This window comes from Carassius gibelio, chromosome B13 (assembly GCF_023724105.1).
Source record: "Carassius gibelio isolate Cgi1373 ecotype wild population from Czech Republic chromosome B13, carGib1.2-hapl.c, whole genome shotgun sequence".
NCBI lineage: Eukaryota > Metazoa > Chordata > Actinopteri > Cypriniformes > Cyprinidae > Carassius > Carassius gibelio.
The window spans coordinates 6,943,241-6,964,355 of NC_068408.1; the positions used below are offsets into that span (position 1 = coordinate 6,943,241).

At 35.2% G+C, this 21,115-nt stretch overlaps 2 protein-coding genes across 2 annotated transcripts; both read left to right on the top strand.

Moving 5' to 3' along the window:
* Nucleotides 1-7,540: 7,540 nt before the first annotated feature.
* On the top strand, nt 7,541-10,168 carry nkx2.3 (NK2 homeobox 3). Its single transcript, XM_052571803.1, has 3 exons — nt 7,541-7,666; nt 7,773-8,118; nt 9,147-10,168. Exons 2-3 carry the CDS (start codon nt 7,779-7,781, stop codon nt 9,773-9,775), a joined length of 969 nt encoding a protein of 322 aa, XP_052427763.1. The 5' UTR covers nt 7,541-7,666; nt 7,773-7,778; the 3' UTR covers nt 9,776-10,168.
* A 4,152-nt stretch (nt 10,169-14,320) lies between these two features.
* On the top strand, nt 14,321-18,144 carry nkx3.3 (NK3 homeobox 3). The gene is made up of 2 exons (XM_052572998.1): nt 14,321-15,661; nt 17,026-18,144. Exons 1-2 carry the CDS (start codon nt 15,400-15,402, stop codon nt 17,478-17,480), a joined length of 717 nt encoding a protein of 238 aa, XP_052428958.1. The 5' UTR covers nt 14,321-15,399; the 3' UTR covers nt 17,481-18,144.
* Nucleotides 18,145-21,115: the final 2,971 nt, after the last annotated feature.

Below are 21,115 nucleotides of genomic sequence, written 5' to 3' on the forward strand. Positions count from 1 at the left end.
GAATAAAAGTATGATGCATAAGTGCTGTTAAGTGTGATTAAAGTGTCATTACTCATTGAAAGGCTAATCCATTATAGTTCTGTACAAACAGAACAAGTCACACCCTATTTATTGAAGGCCGAACACATTTACTTGTACGACTTTCATTGTAGCAAAACACAGATATATGTAAGCCTGTCTACATACTGAACAGATGTTCCTTTTCTTCCAATTTTGACCTCGACTACATTTCGATCTGACCGTTTTAAACAATGGGAGGAAGTGTAACCTCATGTCTACAAGTCTGCTGCCACCAATTGGTTTACATCTTATTGAAAAGAACAAATAAACATACACGAAAGGGCCGTGCAAACATTGTCTTAATTCATACTTCACCACAAACATGTCAAATGGCAGCAGAAACATCGCTGATATATGCAGCTGTCCACAATTAGCCTTTATTTACTTCAGTCACCAGATTCAGAGCCTTTGTATGAACGCTGGGATTGTCACTGGCAAAAATATATCAAACACCACAAACTGAATCTCTTTGCCATGATTTTCGGAGGTTGTGAAACCACACAATTACACTTGTTTGAATTAGCAGTTCTGACAAATGCATAATTGCACAAATATTTGCAAAGCAGACTGACAAGAGACCGCATCTATGGTCTCAGAGATTATGAATGTGGCGCGCTAATACTTCTGATTATTCAGCAATAAAGAGTAAAGTCACGGAAATGAAAGAAATCCATCGCAATCACTGTCTGACAACTTGGAAGATTGCATGTTCCTACATGTCTGCTGTGAATACTTCTGAGAATTGCTGTTTTTGTCCTACACGATCATACTGCCATTTTTCCCCCCTTAAGAAGCCAAGCATATAAAGACATTAAAGGAAATAAATCTCATTTCCACAAGTCTTTTTGACCTTTATATGTTAAATAAAGATGGTATAATCATTCATTATAATCAATAAGAGTTTTTAATATTATTGTAATAAGTTTACTTGTCTTCCAACATGCTTGTTCTGAAACAATTCCATTTTAAAGTTTTTTTTATTTGGTGGGGGGAGGGGAGGTTTCAGTAATTTCAAATCTAACTATCATGCATCCAAAATTACTGCAATAAAATCATATTTTTTACTTTTGAAAGCAAATGTTGACCAAAATTTTCACGTTTTCAAGTTTCACGTTCTTTGAGACCACAATTGTCTATATGGTAACCAAGTGTAAGTTTTGTAAAAAAAAAAAAATAATCATCAGGCTTAAATCATTGGTTGTGGCAACGCTATCTCACGGCCAATTCGTACTTATTTTACGAGGTGGCTTATTCGTATGAATTTGTACGACCTCACTCGTACGATGTTATACGATTTGTCTAAACCCCAGTGACGGTTAGGTTTAGGGGGGGTTTAGGTGTAGGTCATTCGTACAAATTCATACGAATTGTGCAACTCGTAAAATACGTACGATTTGGCAACAATCGTATGAATTTGTACGAGTGTGGTCATAGGAATTCGTACGAATAAGCCACCTTGTGAAAAATGTACGAAAAATGAACCACAACTGTTTATCACAACTGTCAATTGATCAGCTAGGCCTGCTTGCACAAACCAAGGGATTCCCAGGACTGCAATCTCAGGGGCTACAAACAACTGCCTATTTCCCAACAGAAACGAGCCGTTCCAAACCCAAGCCAAATGTAGGAGCCGAAACGAGCTTCCTTTTTATTTACAGCTGCGACAGCGAATGAATGGGATCTCATGCTCGAATAGAAACAAATTGTCAGTTTGATGGGAGACGCCACACTGACTGCTCTGAGTAACACAGGCTCCCTGCTCGCAACATGTTTATCCAGTGGAAGGTCATGTGGTGTGCATCCCCAAATGAACAACATATAAATCTGAATAAAATTAATTGTATTATTGTTTGAATGACAATCTTTGTAAACTGTGCGCATACCAGCGGTCAGATGAACTTGAAGCAACCTTTCCTTTTATTTTTGCCTCTCTGGCACGGCCCAGGGAATGTTTAGACAAAAAAGAGGAAATCTAGCCGTTCACATCCCACTGGAAGACTTTGTGTAGCTACTCTGTGTTTTAATCACCCCTGTCTGTTGTAATCGAATATTTAGGTTACGGCCTTCCTCTCTCACCACATTACCCAAGGCGTAGGTCACACACATTACAGACTAAACGCTCGGTAATTTGTGCACATGTATACAAACACACACCTGCAGGGTTAAGGCCATGAGGGAAAATACAGCTGTCTAATTTATTAGTCCCAGGAGGCTGTGTGTATTTCTCCTGGCCTGACTTCCGTCAGCGGGCTTCCAGACCAGACCTCCCTAACTCAAAGCTCTGGTGTGACAGGGAATGTCTGGTGCTGCAGCGCCTCGCCTCCCTCTTTTCCTCCCCGTCTACACAGAAACGGGGAAGGCTATCAGTCATATGGCTGGGTCAGATGCACAATGGTTCCCGGCGAGGTCTCAAGGCCTGGCGCAGCACACGGCCTGAAACCAGGAGCTGATAAGACTCACCTTCCGGGACCTAACAGGATCTGCACCTCCTCAGATACGCCTTCTGTATATATGGGCCTGTTGAGAACCGTGTGAGGACATTTCCTCTAGTTGGCCACTGCGAACGAGTCCTTACCTGCGTGTGATCTTAAAAATAACAGCTCTTCATTGGTTTATTTGGTTCAATGAAGAGCGTTTCTCATCCAAGTAACCTTTCAATTCCACAGAAAAAAATAATATATATATATATATATATATCAGTGCAAGATTCTTTGGGGGAACCAAATATGAAGCATTATTATGAAGCAATGTTTGTTTTAAAATGTTTTTGATACTACACTGACTTCTAATAAGGCAAATGGCTTCTGTTTCTTTCCCACATTCACCACTTCAAACTTGTATTTGGGGAGTTTGATTAGTACGAAATTCAAGGGAGGAATGCTTTACGGCACTAAAAAAAATAAACGACTGCATCCTAAATCGCAAAAATAATTTGTGCATGGCAGTGAAGCTACCGCATTACATACAGAACTCATTTTTACCTGGTCTCTAGTGGTTACTTATTCTGGACAGAGAGTAGGCTACGAGATTTTGGATCAGCTAGCCCCTGTAATTACGACAGTGATCTAGCCTATTTACGACGGGAATCCCACTCACTTAACTGTAGGTGGCTCCAAAGTCGCAAAAATGCAAAAAACTACATACAGTTGCTTTAAAACGCTGCAGATATTAATCTAAAACATATTCTCAACTCATAAACATGAATTAACATTGTATTCTCACAGACTTTGGATTTGAGCCTAAACACTCGCCTGATGTTCACAGCAATCGCTGGCTTTGAGTTTGTACAGAATGCTGTGATGTCAATGAGCAGTTGATGGTCCGAAAAGATGCAGGCCCTTGACCCACTTCTGGTACCTCTACATCTAACCATAGTCAGTGTCCAGATGAAGATGATCTATTGGCCTCTCCCTCCCTCTGCTGACCGCCTCACTGTCATGGTGCTCAGGTCTGGGTTTTGTTAGGTCCAGGAAACAGGCTCTTCCTTTACATAAACATGGGCTTAAAACCTTTTTCTTTTTTATTCTTTGTGGGACTGGCATCAGCACGCAAACGTCTTGGTACCTCAAGACAGAAGTTTTTTCACTGGATAATTATTGTTTTACACACTAAAGCGCCATGCAGTAAACATTTTGAAGGATGGGGAAATTTAAGATGGGCCAAATAATTTGCTGTGCTGCAATAGCTGAAGGTATTGCTAAAGTATTTGTAATATTAGATAAGTAAACAAAATATATATATATATATATATATATATATATATATATATATTATATATATATATATATATATATATATATATATATATATATATGAGATTAACAAAGCTACAGAAGATGTGTGTGCCATAATGAACTTCGGCACAAAAACTAAATGGACAAGTACTGGACAATATCAATAACTCCACAGTCTGGACAATAAGCTATCTATGAACGAAATAAATTAAATAATTCATTTCATTTAAAATATCTGAACATCTTAAAATCTAAAATCATAATACATACTGCAAAGAAGTAAATCGAACATATAATAGCAACGTCTTTATAAAGCTGTCCTCAATAATTAGATGTTCAGAAACAAATTCCTTTTTCAGTTTCACAAAAATAAATAATCCAACGTAGACTATCATGTGCATGTATAGCAGGCTATGTAAACATACTTTTCAATCATTTAAAACGTTTATTTAACTTCCAGCTATCACCCCTAATATCATTATGTGATCTGAAGTCGGCTATCATAATGATGATGATAATAATAATAATAATAATAATAATAATAATCATAATAATCATAATAATCATAATAATAATAATAATAATAATAATAATAATAATAATAATACATGCAGTAGTTCTGGTTTGACCATTAATTCTTATTTTTTGTCTTAGGTAAAATCACTACTTTGTTAAAGGTAGCTGCACAAAACATTTAATTTAATCACAAATTACATTACCAAAACTGTCTAGGCTTTAATATAATATAATATGATATAATATAATATAATATAATATGATATGATATGATATGATATGATATGATATGATATGATATAATATAATATAATATAGTTAGGCTAATATAATATTTAATGGATACTGAGGGAATGTGAATGTGTTTTTATATTTATTTTCGACCTTTATTCTGTTTATAAGTTAACGCAGCATCAAAGCAAATATTAACAGTAGCTACTTCCATATAATCCTGGCAAACCGATCGAAGCGTTTCAATTATTGTTGTATATTCTGCTATATATATTGCTATCATCAATATGTCCATCCATCAGGACACTGGAGACTCCAGAGGAGAGTCCTGTACAGACATGCGCTCTTTACGGTCAGCTTGGCTTCATGCTTGACTGAGACTCTCCCCATCCTAATGGTGCTTTAACCAGACAAAACACTCACACACTTTAGTCGTGTGTGGGGCAAAGATCACTACTGATCGGATAAAAGCACGCGACAACCTCCAACCCCTGTGATCGTACACTCTCCAAAGCTCTGGCCATGGGCCTGTGAGGATACCTGCATTGCTATTAGGCCGGTGTGTAATCTATTATGAATTAAATATGCGTTTTATCAACTAAACAGGACCAAAACGTTTTATGGTGTTTGTCATCGTGTCAGCACACGGAGTTATAATGTGCTGGAAACTTTTTAATAACCATGACAAATAAGTGGTGCTGGTTTAAAAGAAGAAGAAGAAGAAGAAGAAGAAGAAGAAGAAGAAGAAGAAGGCGAACAAGAAGTAGAAGAACAAGAAGAAGAAGACGAATAAAACGTTTTGAACTGATTTTTTGAGGGTGCAGTATAAAGCATAAATCAAACATCTAAACAAAATGTTAGGCCCACTGCCCATTAGTACACCAATAGCCTATTAACAACTGCATTAACGACAAAGACAACGCATCATCAGCAAATCCTATGAATAAATGCATTAATTAATAAACAAATAAATAAATACAGCAAGTCAATGATTAGTAAGTGAATAACAGCAAATATCATGAAATTAATGTACCTTGCCGTTCCTCCACTCCGACTTTCCTCCTGAACCATTAGTCTTGGGACTGAAGGACACAAAGCTGATCTAAAGAGCACTGTTGATAGCTAACGGATGAGATAATCTCGTCTCTCTTTCCTTTTCTTTTCTCGTCTTAGTCTCTGGCAGGCTTTTGTCTGTGGCGCCGGAGCAGGAGCTCAGAGAGACACCGATGCGCATCATTGCGCCCTCAAACAGGTTTCCTGCGCACCGTCCTCACAATAAGTGATCGATACCTGGGACTGGACACAGGATGGAAAACAAAAATTATATAAAGCCTACGGTTTCTGGTTCTGGTGCTATTTATTCTTCGGCGCAAAAGAAGCACACCAAGGGGTCTCCAAATAGCTATGTATTACTTTTAAGATTTTGAATTTAAAAAACTATTTAGTTTTTTTTTCATCAATAGATCATAGTAACTAAACAAACGAAACAACATAACATTTCATTTTATGCTTAATATTCCTTTTTGGGAAACTGAGGTAATCTATTTGACAAAGTCACTGAATTTTAACAGACAATTTTAATAACTGTATTTCTACACAATTGTGCGTATAGTGATCAAAACTCAAAGGTGAATATTACATTAGCGAATCGTTTATCATAATTGTAACTTTTGGAAGAGTGAAGAGAGATTTTTGTTTTACGAACAAAAGACGAAATTGTAATAAGTTAATTAATTAGAAGATGGCGACGAAGAATCTGAAGATGTAAATTCTCGATTTCAGCAGAAACACATCTTTAAACTTTTTTTCCAGGTATAAACCTGCTGCGATCCCATAGAAAAGAAATCACAGGAAGTTTGAGCACTAATGGAAGTCTACCCTTCTTTAAATTGATTTTATATTTTGAAAAACCGTGAAAAACTGGAACTACTTAAGACCATTCTCTCTCATTCAGACACACACACACACACACACACCCATGCAGACACCATTTGTCTCTCACACGCACAAACAAAGTTATGTTTAAATCCGCTTGCTGCTTAATTGTCAAAAGTCTGCAGCTGTTTTTGCTCCAGCTTGACTGTCTAATGGCACACAAGTGTAGTGCAGGTCAGATCTAAATGGGATAATAGCAGCAGCAGGGTTAAGCTTCTTTTCCAGAGAAAATCTAAGAATATGCGGCTGATAAACAAATACAAAAATTTCAGTTATTATAAGCAACTCAGCGTTTTCACATTAGAAACGCTTTTTGGGAGTTATCGTTTATGGGATATTAAACATATAATTATATACACATTTCTTGATGTCATATCATATAGTTTTTGTTTCTGGGTTCTTAAGAGAACTAAAAAATAAAAAGATATTTTTAAAGCTAAAAAAAAACATCAGGATATAAAACTCTTTTTGGTTCAGTTTATTATAAAGGAAACATACATCAGTCTTAGTCAAAGATATTCGAAATATAATTTATATTATAATATATAATTTTAAATTGTGCAGAACAAATGCATTTGCATTGAGCAGATGAACACGAGTCATTTAACATGATTTACATTTTCATAAGCTCTCTGTGGGAGAATGTATTATTGAGCTGTATTATACCAAGCCTTATCTTTACTAACTCTGTAAAACACAATCTTAAATTTAAAATGAAAGATTCCGATTAGAACTTAAAATGATTCGACAGTACGTCGTAAAAAACTTTTACTAGAAAATCATCAAATCAATTCTGATAAGAAAAACTTTAATGTGGCATCAAGAATGTTCATCTCCAAAGACTGAAAAAAAAGTGTACAAACAGTGTTCTGTTTCTGTTCTGTTGAACTGAGGAAGGATGCATTAATGATTACGTTGGTCTGGTTCTGGCTATCTAAAGGGTATCGGGTGATATTAGAGGCTGTTTTTCTGCTGGCATGAAACTGTATATGCGTTTCCTCTGTGGATTGTAGGAAGGATCATTACATCCCGCCCCGGTAACGTGACATCACCGGGCAGAAGAACTGCCTTGTGCTGCCGGACTCCAAGAAAAACACACAACCGTTTAACACCCACGAGTGGCGGTCCTCACCTCTCTTCATGCAAATCAAGCAGCCATGAGAAAATGGGAGATTAATCGACACATTTAGGTATGTTTACTTGAAATGATTGGTTATCTAAACAATTGTTCAACAGGGCTTAGTGCTCGACGCTTCCATTTGAATCGGGAATAACAATATAGATGTAATCCAACAGCGCCTGATGATGCTTCCGAGCCCGATCACATCAACGCCGTTTTCTGTGAAGGATATACTGAAACTGGAGCAGCAATCTCGCCACCTTCAATCTCTGCATCCCGCGCAACACCACGCACAACTGCATCCGGAACTGCAGGAGAGATTCCAGGCACCATCATCCTGTTTTCTCGGAGGTGGAGACAGCCCCGGCTTCTCAGACAACGACGAGAAGATGTCTTTCCTGAACTCTCTCTCCATGCAGGACAGTTTAGTGGAGAGCAGCCTTTCGCCTCCGATGTTCGTCCATCCGGGCCTGGGACACGTCGACACTAAACTTGAAGATGAACTTGAGGACCACGAAACGAGTGGGTGATTTTGTGTTTTACAACTGAGGTGAATGAGTTTGAAACTGACGAGGAGATCGAACTGATCGTGTCTTTAAATATAAGACGGAGGGAGAAAGTAAGAAAGATTAAAAACTAGAAATGTAAATCAAATGCCGTTGTATTTTTGATGAATAGCCTAGTATATTTTTTTAAACAAACAATAGCTAAAAATTGCATGAATCATACAGCATAACATAAACATAAAACTACCTTTAATTAGGTAATTTGCATTGACTAGCATTGGAAATGCGTAAATTAGGACAACCACACTCTTCTTGAAAATTTTTACAATTTTAATAAACTATAGGCTAGCTTTTGAAAAGAAAAAAAACAAATATTTCTGTTTTGTGATTGCATAAAAGAGCAGCTTTGGAAAATCCTATGAGGTAGGCCTATTTTTATGCGTCTTCAATGCAAGGCGCCCTCGTAAAAGTATGTAATTGTGATAAAGTTATACAATTATCATAACGCTGTATTATTTAAACAATGTTTAATGTGAATAATGCATGTTATGACACTTTCTATCACTTTCGTACTTTCTATCGGTCTAACCCTGCAAAGACATAGTAGAGCCCTACATACATAATCATAAATAGATATATAAATACCATTGACTGACCACTTGTTTACTGTTTATGTATTGCACTACAAAATTAAATGACTCATCTACTAACCGCTGCACAATATACACTTACTCTTATAGGCTATATGTTCTCCTGTTTATATACGTTATGTTGGTTGATCTTACAATAGTACTATGCACTTTTACTTTTTTTATTTTATTGCTAAAACAATTACAATTGTACATTATTTCTGAAAACAACAACAACTTGATTATTTTCTGTCTGCAAGGTTGTATAAGTGACATGAACTGTTGCTAAAGGCCTATAAACTCATCGCAATTGTATTGTTTTGTTTGGTTTATGCGAGGAAATGCTTCTGTGAATTACGTGAAGTGAGAGTTAACAGAGTTAGCTCTGTGTATTTTGTGTCTCCTGTTTCTCTAGAGAGCTGCTCTGCCATCATCAGATCCCCGGAGTGTGAGGGCGAGGCGCACTCGGACACGGAGCGCGCGCAGCGGCAGAGGACGCGCAGGAAGCCGCGGGTTCTCTTCAGCCAGGCGCAGGTCTTCGAGCTCGAGCGGCGCTTCAAGCAGCAGCGCTATTTGTCCGCTCCCGAGAGAGAACATTTGGCTAGTACCCTGAAGCTGACATCGACGCAGGTCAAAATCTGGTTCCAGAACCGCAGATACAAATGCAAGCGACAGCGTCAAGACAAAACACTGGAAATGGCAGGACACCATCACCCGCCGCCGCCGCCCAGGAGAGTGGCAGTGCCCGTCCTAGTCCGGGATGGCAAACCGTGTTTAACGGGATCACAGAGCTACAACGCCACTTACGCGGTGAACCCAGGCCCCTACACATATAACGGCTACTCGTCTTATAATAACGCCGCGTACACAAACCCTTACAGCTGTACATATCCCAGCCTTCCTCCTCTCCCAGCAAACACATCCACTAATGCGCTGATGAGCATGAGTCTGAACAACCTCGGAACATATTCCCAACCTCAGACATCGCAAGGGACACCCGTGTCCGCGTGCCAAGGGACTCTGCAGGGCATTCGAGCATGGTAGTGTCATTGCAGCACCCGTCTGTATATAAATTGCAACTTTACAATAATAGCACACAACAGTTAGTCATGTTTTATAGGCCTAGGGTCCTGCATAGTCTACCTTTTCAGTATAAACTTGAGTGAATTTCTTCTAGCAACCTTTCCACGATGGCTGAACGAATGCACATGAATATTCATTAAAAATTTTGACCACCTATTTGGAACACACAGCCTACTCCCTGAACATTCACCGGTCTAACTTTAGCCTGGCACCATGGTATCAGAGACAACTGTTTTCTCATTCATTGCACTTATCGATGAAATAGTTATTACCAAAGAAATGTTACGAATGTTGACAACGGTGTGTGTAATTTTGTGCAGACCTACATTGTAAAAATAAAAACAGTAAACTTTATTTTTAAAAGGTGATACTAAAATACTTACTAATACACGGGAATCTATAGCTACGTTTAAAAAACGATCAAGTGAGAGAAAGACATCAACTAATTTAAACCGAATGCGTATAATTCAAGATAAAAAAAAAGTTTTAATAAGAGGAGGAAAATTTCAGACAGAAATAAATCAATATAGCTAGACAATAACCTACAAGCCAAATTTATATGTATATGTGTGTATATATATAATTATTAGGCCTAATTTATAATTTTCCGTTCAATAAACAATCTAATATAAAGTCAGCTTATGTTTGAAATAAATTAGCCTTATTTTAATACAGGCTACGTTTAATTATCCATGATTTTTAATATTCAGAACTATAATTCGAATTTCTCAAGTCTCACGAAAACAATCGTGATAGACTCGGGCGTCTCATAAATCTACATTTAAACTAATCTTTCGCTTTTAATTCCCAGTTTTTTAAAGACAAAATTAACGACAAGTAGCTTATTTCTTAGAAAGCAAATACTTATTATGCTATCGGCCTAGTAAAGAATAAAAGTTTTGGTCAAGCCAACTTTAAATCGATACTTTAATCCACGCAATACCCCGACTTTGAATGTCTGACAAGAAGTTAAACGTTTATATATAGGCCTATTTTGATAAGGATGATTGATTGGGTTTGGAATATGAAATACTTTTAATAACAATTCCACACATGCATTAGTTTAAAATACATTCAGAGATAAGTACTTTTAGCAAGGGATATATGAATAGATCTCACACTTTCTGCCTCCTCCTGTTTGTTCTTCCTCCAATGGCTATTCTCTAATAGTCATTGAATGTTGTTGTTGTAAGATTTAATCGAATAGACTATAAATGGCACAAGTGTTTAATCGCATTACAAGCGTTTATCTCGTTTAAATAAATAAATTATATATATATATATATATATATATATATCCTGTTATTCACTTTAAGGTATGCAACCTTTATAAAAGTAGGAATTATATTAAATATGAATTCAATGAACTTGATAATTCGGATGCTACATCGAATTATTATTATTATTATTATTAGACTACCAAACAAAATATTTTCGCACTTTGTAATTTTCGACCTATGAGGGAGAAAAAAAACTAATTCGAGATTGTTGGCCTAAGAATCTTTTGAGCAATTGTATATAACATTGTCAAATAAAAACACATCATTACATTTTAGAAAGGACGCAGTAGAAAGAAAATACATTTGGCGTGCTTCAGTTACTGTATATTTCAGTTCCTGACGACATAATTCGTCATTCTGATTTCGTTTTAACAAACATAAAGCGTTGATTGAAGGAAGTAGATCCGTTCGTCCATTACGCACGGCGTAACTCGCCTTCAGCCCATTCACGGGTTCACACCAGAGCTTCCACCATTAATGAAGATTAATAGTAAAGTAAACAGAGTCATCGGGGGTTTGTATCTACTAATAGCAAGGAAGAACAGCTCCCCTCGCTACCGCAAGGCCATTGGACATACCTGCTGTCAGGGTAAGTGGGCCAGACACTTCAGAGTAAATACTGATGGCGACAGAGCGGCGATGCCTCAGGATGAGCCGCTATAGAGAGTGCTGGACGACAGATATGAATCTATAGAGAGGATTTCTGGACGAATATCAGGACAGGGTGTGGTTGGTTCCCCTAAACAATGTGTCATAGGCCAAAAATTAGTAGTTGCATGGCCATTTCTGATACAAGCTACAAAAAAAAAAAAAAAAAAAAATACCTTGGCTTGACCACATTATGGTTAAAATATTATAAATGCATTTATAATAGTTTTATAATTCTTAAATTAATCACTGTCATATAACTGTTGGAATATCAGTAGTCCAAGAAAGAAAGATATATCCAGTATGGACTGGTTATCTGTATAGAGATAAAAAAAGGAAGGAAAAAGATGATTACGAACACAAGAATTATTTCAAGAGAACACGAGGTCAAAGTTATAAGGCCACTGAATCTATCTTTAAAACTGCAAAGCGGGCAAACAACGAGAACATAAGCGAATACATTACAGTGATGACAACTATTGCAACCAAGGGTTAATGAAAACAAAAGAAGAAAAGAGAGAATGCTTGATGAATTCAGCTGCATAAACATAGATCACAGTTTATGAATGTTTTGCTTTCATAACCCTATGCTGATCTCAAACATCACAATCTGAATGATCTAACCAATGAACAACACATTCATAGGCTAAGTGAGGAAAGATATTTGCAGATAAGGAATTATTAACAGGTCTTAATTTTGTCACAAATCTCAAAGTGATAAATGGCTTATCTTAAGAGAAATCCTCAAAGGTTGAGTAGGCTACTACAGCTTTGGGTGCTATCCTCCTAAATGTAATTTATATTGTCAGCACCTTTACACTGAGAGCTCAAGATGGAAAGCGCCCCCTGCTGGTCACGTCTCATTCGTCCTCCAAACGCATGATCTTTATATAAAACATGAGACAGTTTTAATATATGAAGACGAGGTGCCTGACAAGTATGTCATTATTTCAAGGACCTGCAAATAGGCTACAAAATTAAATAAAAATGACATCTGAAAAGAGGAGCCACTGAATCAGATGTTTAACTGCCTTGTTTTTTTTTTTCTGTGCATTTGACCTGATAAATTAGAATGTTTCTTCAGAGTGAAAAACATTTACAACATTTCAGACCTCCCAATATGGTGATATGGCTTACTCAACATGAACAACAGCAGAGTAATATTTATTTGGTTTGTTTGTCGTGGGAGTGTAAACAAAAGAAAAGCATCCTGTTAAAAGTTGTATTAAACATTAATCACTTTACAAGATCTAGCTCAATTTGGTTTGTGAGCACTTATATGTGAAACAGCAAATATATACAAGTGTGGCAATTTTTGTAGCATATATATATATATATATATATATATATATATATATATATATATATATATATATATATATATATATATATATATATATATAAAGCTTGTTGAGCATCAGAATCTGTCATTTGGAATAGACTGAAAAACACTCAGTTAGTACAATATGTAACTGTGTGCATCAAGAGGCTATTTGCAACCTGAAGAACACTGAAAATCAAGCATAACAGTATCATAATAAAAATGCTGTCTATATCAGACTGCATGAAATGATGTTGTCACATAGAATTATATATATATATATATATATATATATATATATATATATATATATATATATATATATATATATATATATATATATATATATATATATAAAGTTCAGACTTCTTACGAATGCTGGAAGATTCATCTCAGCTTTGGGAACATGGCTAGCCTACAGTTTCATTGGCTGCACAAACACAAAGCAGAGCATATGTTGGCCACATGGAGGCGCTGCAATCGTATTTCTTGAGAACACAAACGGAGAACAATGACTTTAAGAAACAAACAAGCAAACACGCCGAGATTTACTTCACAATGTCATACAGCCGAACCACACACATTCACTGGAACGTCTTTGTAAACTATTAGTGTGCGTGTTCTGCTTAACTCATTAGAAAACCTGTCAGGAAACCGAGAGCTATTCACAAAACATCTGTATGAGTTATACCTAGCCTACATATTACAGACAGGCTAAAGATCGAGCATTACAAGACGCTTGAATTTAAATTGCCATGTAAGTGCTTTACAAATATATATATATATATATATATATATATATATATATATATATATATATATATATATATATATATATATATATATATATATATATATATATATATATATTTAAAACTACATGCTTGAATTTTTGATTTTATACAAAAGATAAAAGAATAGCTGAATAAAAAAATTTCGTTTCAAAGAACGAATGCGTTTTAGAATTTAAATGAAGAAGCTAATAAGTAGCTACATATTTAACACATCTAATGCAGCCTAATACAAAAAAATAAAATAAAATAAATATAGGCTTCTGCATGGAAGGTCGTTGCTTCAGAACAGAAAACAAAAGCTTGAATAAAAGTAAAGAATTTGATTGATTCTATTATAAAATATTTTACATTTCTAAAAGTCTAAACAACACAAGTGTTGAACATCAAAAATGACGAGAAAGACATTAAATATTAAGTGCTGGTTAGCAAATTTTACAAAAATCGCAACTATTAAAAAAATAATGTTTTCAGAAGCAAGAAATTATTACCCCACCAATGAGCCATAGGTGTTTAATACAGGGACATTTGACGTGAAACGCGTTTTTGTCAGTTATAAAGTTCAGGATTACATCAAATATAAAAAAAAAACTATCAATTATAGCCTACAACTCTAATAACGTATAATAACAATGCATCGTGATGTTTTGCACTTAATTCAATAACATCTACAATTATACTGTCTTAAAAAATAAATAAATAAAACCTTGAAAAAAAGAAATGTTGGCGCAAATTGACATAATTTGTCAATTTTGTAAGGCGAATCCGAGTCAGTGCTGCGTAACCAACCAACATGCAGCAATACATTTTGCTGTCCTTTGCCAAAATAATCATAGCCTAGATGTTTTCCTTTAGACCTTCATAACTCTGTCAAAAGTCATTACGTTTTTTCTTAATATTGTCAGATATGTTGACCATATTTATTAAAAGATTTTATATAGCCTATTGAACTGTGTTTGAAAACGTTTCTAAAAACGATGATTAGCTAAGTTTAGCCTACACTCGCGTGTATTAAAGGGGCAAAGGTTAAACCACTTTAAATGTAGCCTAAGATCTTTTTTTATTTTAGAAAATGCCATAATGTTTTTTTTTAAATACAAAGAACACACAACGCTACATTTATGTGCTTTAAATAGCCTATTCAAAATAATTTTCCTTTTGATCGTCTCAGACATTCTTGTTTGTCATCGAAAAGTGTCGTGAAACTCAACAAAGCCAGTAAGAGCATGTGGTAGTAAACAGATTTCGGTGGGTATTCAGTTCTACTCGTCTATTTTAGAGGGAGGAGCGAAATGCTCGAGTAAGCCCATTGGCACCGCGTCTGAAGGGAAAGAGAGGAAACTGATGCACACATGACATTTCCTGACACTTTGCTCGTTGATTGGTGCAGGAGACGTTTTTCCTCAATTAAACGACACGCATAGAGGAGCCCAATTACACTGCGCACTAATTCACCGTGATGAAAGCGCAGGAGCTTCCCAGATAAAAGCGCAGAACTGCGGGACATCGGAAACTGACGAGGGGGTTAGGTAGGTTATGTTTTAAATGGCGAATAACCGTACCTCCTTTTCCATTCACAACATATTAAACGGAGGACTTGATTGCGAGAGAAATGCCGGACTTGATGAGGAATACGCAGAAGAGCAGGAGGCGCAGGGTCGTTCGAGCTCTTCTCTGCCGGTGAGGAACGATGGAGCTGAGAGCATTTCTTCCTGTGTGCTCGTGCTGGACTCTTCACCCTCCGACCAGCATTCATGTGAGGAAGGATCAACAGGAGGAGAAGACAATTCACCAGAAAGACAGCACGGTGAGACATTAAGACAACTTCATATAGCCTACGTTGTATTGGAGATTGGGCTGTGATGTTAAACATTTTGTTACCTCAGGTTTTTGCACTACACGTGTGTCAAACTTGGATATTTTTATAATATTTTGTCTGCCACAGATTAGCTAATACAGTTCAGAAAAACTTAACTGTGTAAATGAACGTGTTTTTGTCTGTACCTGATATTTTAGACACTGTGCATTATTGTGGTAATCAATATTTTCCCCTCAGAAATAATTATTATGCGTCACTCAATTTCAGCGTCTCAGAAACGGCACATGACGCATTTTAAATGCAAGAGAAACAATCCATTAGAAAATAAATCAAACAGACGAATCTTTAACGTAAAAACGCGTGTTAGTCGAAATTGTGAGAAATACTGCTTATATAGGCTACTCAATTATAAACCATTTTATTTTATTTAGCTTTTGTGGGTACAATATATAGCAAAAATTAACCGATAGAAGCTGCTAATTCGATACAATTTCCGTCGTTTAGCATAAACATGATCACAAATCTGTAAAACAATTATAGGCCTACTTTCTTACCCAATAAATATTTTTGCCTTACCTGTAAATATTTTTAACACATAGAAATATAGTTCGATGTTTAATCACGTTAGGGTAAATTAAATGACAAAAATTCTATCATCAGCGTGTCCTTTTTAATAATATATTTTAATAATACTTGATAAATAACGTGCACACAAGCTTTTCTAAGCTTAAAAAAAACAGACAAGGCATAAAAACAAATACACACATGCAGTGTTTATGATTTTTAATCATAAGCCAATTTTATTTAAAAGTAAAAAAAAAGGTGACCATTTAGAATTAAAATATTTAAATTGAAATAGGGGTAGCATTAAGTATTTGATTGCAACAATAAAGAAATTTTGCAACATTTAAAATATTTATGTTTTTGATTATAGTGTACTGGAGCTATATATATATATATATATATATATATATATATATATATATATATATATATATATATATATATATATATATATATATATATATATATCACTCTTTGCACTTGACACTATATTTACAGTTTATATACCAGAGTAATAGATCAAAGTTTAAAACACGTAAAAAAATTAAAGAAGCTGAAATGAAAAAGCACTGCCCTTGTCTCCTCTCAGATAATTAAAATTATGTATTTCTCACTGCATGCTTTAAAGTAAAAATCTCCCTAATATACACACCAATTCACATTATAGTCCTATTAAGCTCTTAACAGTCACTTATGAGTATTATACAACTATTTTAAGATTTTATTTTTCATATCAGCTCCTGTATGTAACACAAAGTGTCTAAACCTGTTTTGATCCATCAATACAGATCATGACAAGGACCAAGAGAAACCACAGAGTTGCAACTTTGAAGACAACCCCAAATCGAGCAAAAAAAGGTCACGGGCTGCGTTTTCTCACGCACAGGTGTATGAGCTGGAGCGCCGTTTTAACCTGCAGCGGTACCTGTCTGGTCCAGAGCGGGCTGACCTGGCAGGAGCACTCAAACTGACAGAGACGCAGGTGAAGATCTGGTTCCAGAACAGGAGATACAAAACTAAACGGCGACAAATGGCAGCCGAGCTCACGACAGCTCCGACGACAGCCCTGGCAAAGAGAGTAGCAGTGAAAGTACTTGTGAGAAACGACCAGAGGCAATACAACACCGAGGAGCTGCCCAGTCCGTCTGTTCCTCCAGTATACCAGTCATTCCCTTACTATCCTTACATGTTCTGCTTCCAGCCGTGGATCTCAGGAAACACTTTAAGTGGTGGCCTGTACTGATTTACCAGAGTTGTAGCATCAAGTGGAAAATGACTGTGGAGACATAAACAATCAAAAACAGCCAAAGAGTAAACGAAACTGCTATCCCTCCATGGATTATCAATGCTGAAACTACAATAAACTATGACCATGAAACCAAAAGAGGAATATGATATACTGATGTTCAATAATGATCATTAAGCCAAAGCAAAGACACTTCACCCAAACGAGTTTCTATCATTTGTAGTTATAACCGTCTTTTTTAAATGTTGTACAGTTATGCATTTGGACAAATATGCACACTTAAAATCTATGAATTATATTGCATTAGATAACAAAATATTAAACCAAAAAGTGCTAGCAAACAAATGATGCTAAACTCTTTGATGCTATTTTACTAGATAGGTGTTTTGACAAAGTCAGAATGTGTCTAAACGGTTTTTAGTACATAATTTGAAACGTAAAATATTGGGTTTGTAAAATGTTTTGCATTATTGACTCTTAAAATTTTTCAGTTTAATATTTGTTATCTAATGCAAAGGCATGCATGCATTTAAGTGCTGCTTAAGTGCTCAAATGTAGGTCTACTGTAAATTATATGGAGTGTGTTTAGCTAGTTGAAATAATTTTTCTGTCAGCATTTGTCACCGATTAAATTTCTTGTTTATTTCAATCACAAAGGAAAATACACTCTATGGTGCACTAATGTGTCTACTGCTTTAATTCAATGCTTAAGTCCAGTATCAAAGCAGAAAAGCAAAAGCTTAAAGTGGGTTTGTCAACACAGCGTACAGAGATAAATGCCTTAAAGGCAATAATTTAAGAGGCAGAGCTCATCAAAAGATTCTATGTAAATAATGGCTTGACAGGTGGCAGACTATTATACAGATAAAAGCCAATGAAAACACTATCAGTAACATTAAACTAATAATGCAATAACATTTTAGATAAACCAACACCAAAACCACTTATTGTAACTATAATGAATGCACAAATATGAAAAGTGAGCTAATCTGGGATTAGAAATACCAAATTATCTAGAATCTGCCCTGTCTCTGACCTCGCATGCAAGACTGTGCCGTACATTTCCATGAAGAACAACAAAGTCCGTCAGACTGTTTTGAAAAGTCTGCAGTCCTTTGTTTCAGAAGGACAGTATCACTGTCAAACACGTTTACAGAATAAATGTTGTTTATGTGCCAAATAACATGCTTTTTAAAAGGGTATGAGATTATTCAACAGCAAACTGTACAAATATAAACAGCTATTTGTCTTTTTTTTCTTTCTCCAATATCAAGCGCCCATATATTTAATTAAATAACTAAAATACTGAAAAGCAATACAATGCATGATTTAAATAAAAAAAAAACCTCAAATATAAATTAAATAATATGCTGATGATCAATTTCTTTTTTTTTGATTATCACTGTAAAATGTTTTTCAAGCAAAAAAATATTGTTTTGAGTTTGCTTTACAAATTATATATATATATATATATATATATATATATATATATATATATATATATTATAAATTATATTATATATTATATATTACAAGTTAAATGTAAATTAATACAAATCAATATATTAAAAAAATATATATATTTATATATAATTTAATTTATAATTCTGCTTTAATTGTGCAGAAGTGGGTTAAAATACTTTAGGAACACTTGAAATATCTTGCATTTAAAGACTGATACTACACAGAGATCATACTATCTTTATTAATAATGATATTAAAACACATCTTGGGCATAATATTAAGAAATGTGCATTGCGCAATTAAGAAATAATAAAAAAAAGGTGAATTATAATTGTATATCAGTAAATCTTAAGTGATATATCAATAAATACGTTAACAGATTTTAACTATACTTAGCATGACGTTTTTTTTTTTTTTTTTTTTTTTTTGCAGAAAGCAGATAATTTTGCAATTAATTAATAAACTGATTTAAATTAAGCAATTAATTTAGCCTGTTCATTAACTGTAATTAATATCTAAAGTGTTCAGGTAAGGGTGTTAAGATGTGTGTTATTCTACGTGACTGAAACTGTGCTGCTTTTATACACATCCAAGGATTATTCAGCTGTTTATTGCAGTTAAAAAAAAAAGAAGAAGTTGGGGGCGAGATATATAATTCTATTTCAACCATCACAATATAAAGCAGTTCACATGAGTTTAAGCAGCCCTTTCGTGATATCTGCATGATTCAGATACTGTCAATAGACCATGTCTATGTTGCACAACAGAGTCTGGCTAAAGCCCAGAGCACATTAATCAAGTGTGCTTGAAGAGACAACACCCTCATAAAGGCAAGAGAATGGAGGTTCACTATCACCAAAATACAGCATCCATATGCAAACACACTCTCTGAGACCTGCATCTACTTCAGCAATGTTTTACATATAGTCAATCCAGATTCATGGATGAAATCATAGTAACATACCATGTATTGTTCATTTTGTGAGAGCCATTTGAGGGCAAAACACGGATTTCCGCTTACAATCCTCCAACAGAGTGCAGAAAGAAAATAACTAAAGTGCACTAAAATATACTATTTTATGCCACCTGTGTACCATCAGTACAGAGTCAATTACCTGTGTTTGGATAAAAGCTTACTATAAGGAAAAGCAAAAATGCAAGTAAACATAATGCATTAAAATACTTGAACTTCCTACGTTTTTAAATGATTAAAATCACTTAATGATGATGGCCTTTATAAGCAGAAGGCCTACAGTACTCAAGAAGTGAACAGATCATCTTCTGAAGAGGAATTAGGACGCAGTTGAGCACCATATGGATGTCTGTGTTTATACAAAAAAAATGTATCGTGAAAAAGTATGTAAACACAGTTTTTGAGTAGAGCAGACGATTCGTGCAGACGAGAGTGAGCAGGCTTATAAACCCTCACAAAGACAACAAAAGCGGCTGGGAGAGTTCGCCCACTGCATGCTCACAAAGCCCTCAGCAATTAAGCCTCACATTGACTGGGTAAAAAGACTCAAATTGTTATTTTGCCATGTTTCACTCTGACATTCATCTATGAAGAAATTAAAATAGGTGAGACAAAGAATTGATTCAAAATACATCAACCGTGAATCGGACCCTCCCAGTTCAACTACTGCAGTATAAAGAGTCTGTCTTTAACCAGGACACTGATTGAGGGATTTCACACAAAGAACTTTAAGTACTTCCAGAATGTCACACAATTTCCTTGATGAGTCTACTGAGACTACTTTGATTTTTATTTTTGTTTTACTTTGCAAAGAGCATAAAACTATGGAAGCTTGTTTCTGGAACGGCATAAACAATTAAAGATAATTGTAATGTTTTATCTCACGAATCTTACTGTTTTCATAATTTCATTTTTTGCACAATTAGTGCCACTGAAAAGAAACTGCAAAAATATTTTCTCCCTACACTCCCTATTTCTGTAATTAAAGATTTAACAAGTAGTCCCACCGTAACCTCACAGCATTGGTTAAGTCAATTTTGCAATGTTTTCACAGCATCACATATCAACAATGTAAAAAACTTTTTAAGGAAATCAAACTACGTTAGTTGGCAACCTACCTAAAGTTGTCTCTGTATCTGACAGGTGAAAGCATTTTAAAGTTGGGAAAAAATGACACATATCATCTTCAAAAAAC

What these genes read in the sequence shown, in the direction of transcription:
- nkx3.3 (XM_052572998.1), top strand. Translation starts at nt 15,400, where the DNA reads ATGGCGAATAACCGTACCTCCTTTTCCATTCACAACATATTAAACGGA. An exon ending in TTCACCAGAAAGACAGCACG is followed by an intron (nt 15,662 to 17,025) that starts GTGAGACATTAA and finishes CCATCAATACAG; the next exon opens with ATCATGACAAGGACCAAGAG.
- nkx2.3 (XM_052571803.1), top strand. Translation starts at nt 7,779, where the DNA reads ATGATGCTTCCGAGCCCGATCACATCAACGCCGTTTTCTGTGAAGGAT. An exon ending in ACTTGAGGACCACGAAACGA is followed by an intron (nt 8,119 to 9,146) that starts GTGGGTGATTTT and finishes CTGTTTCTCTAG; the next exon opens with AGAGCTGCTCTGCCATCATC.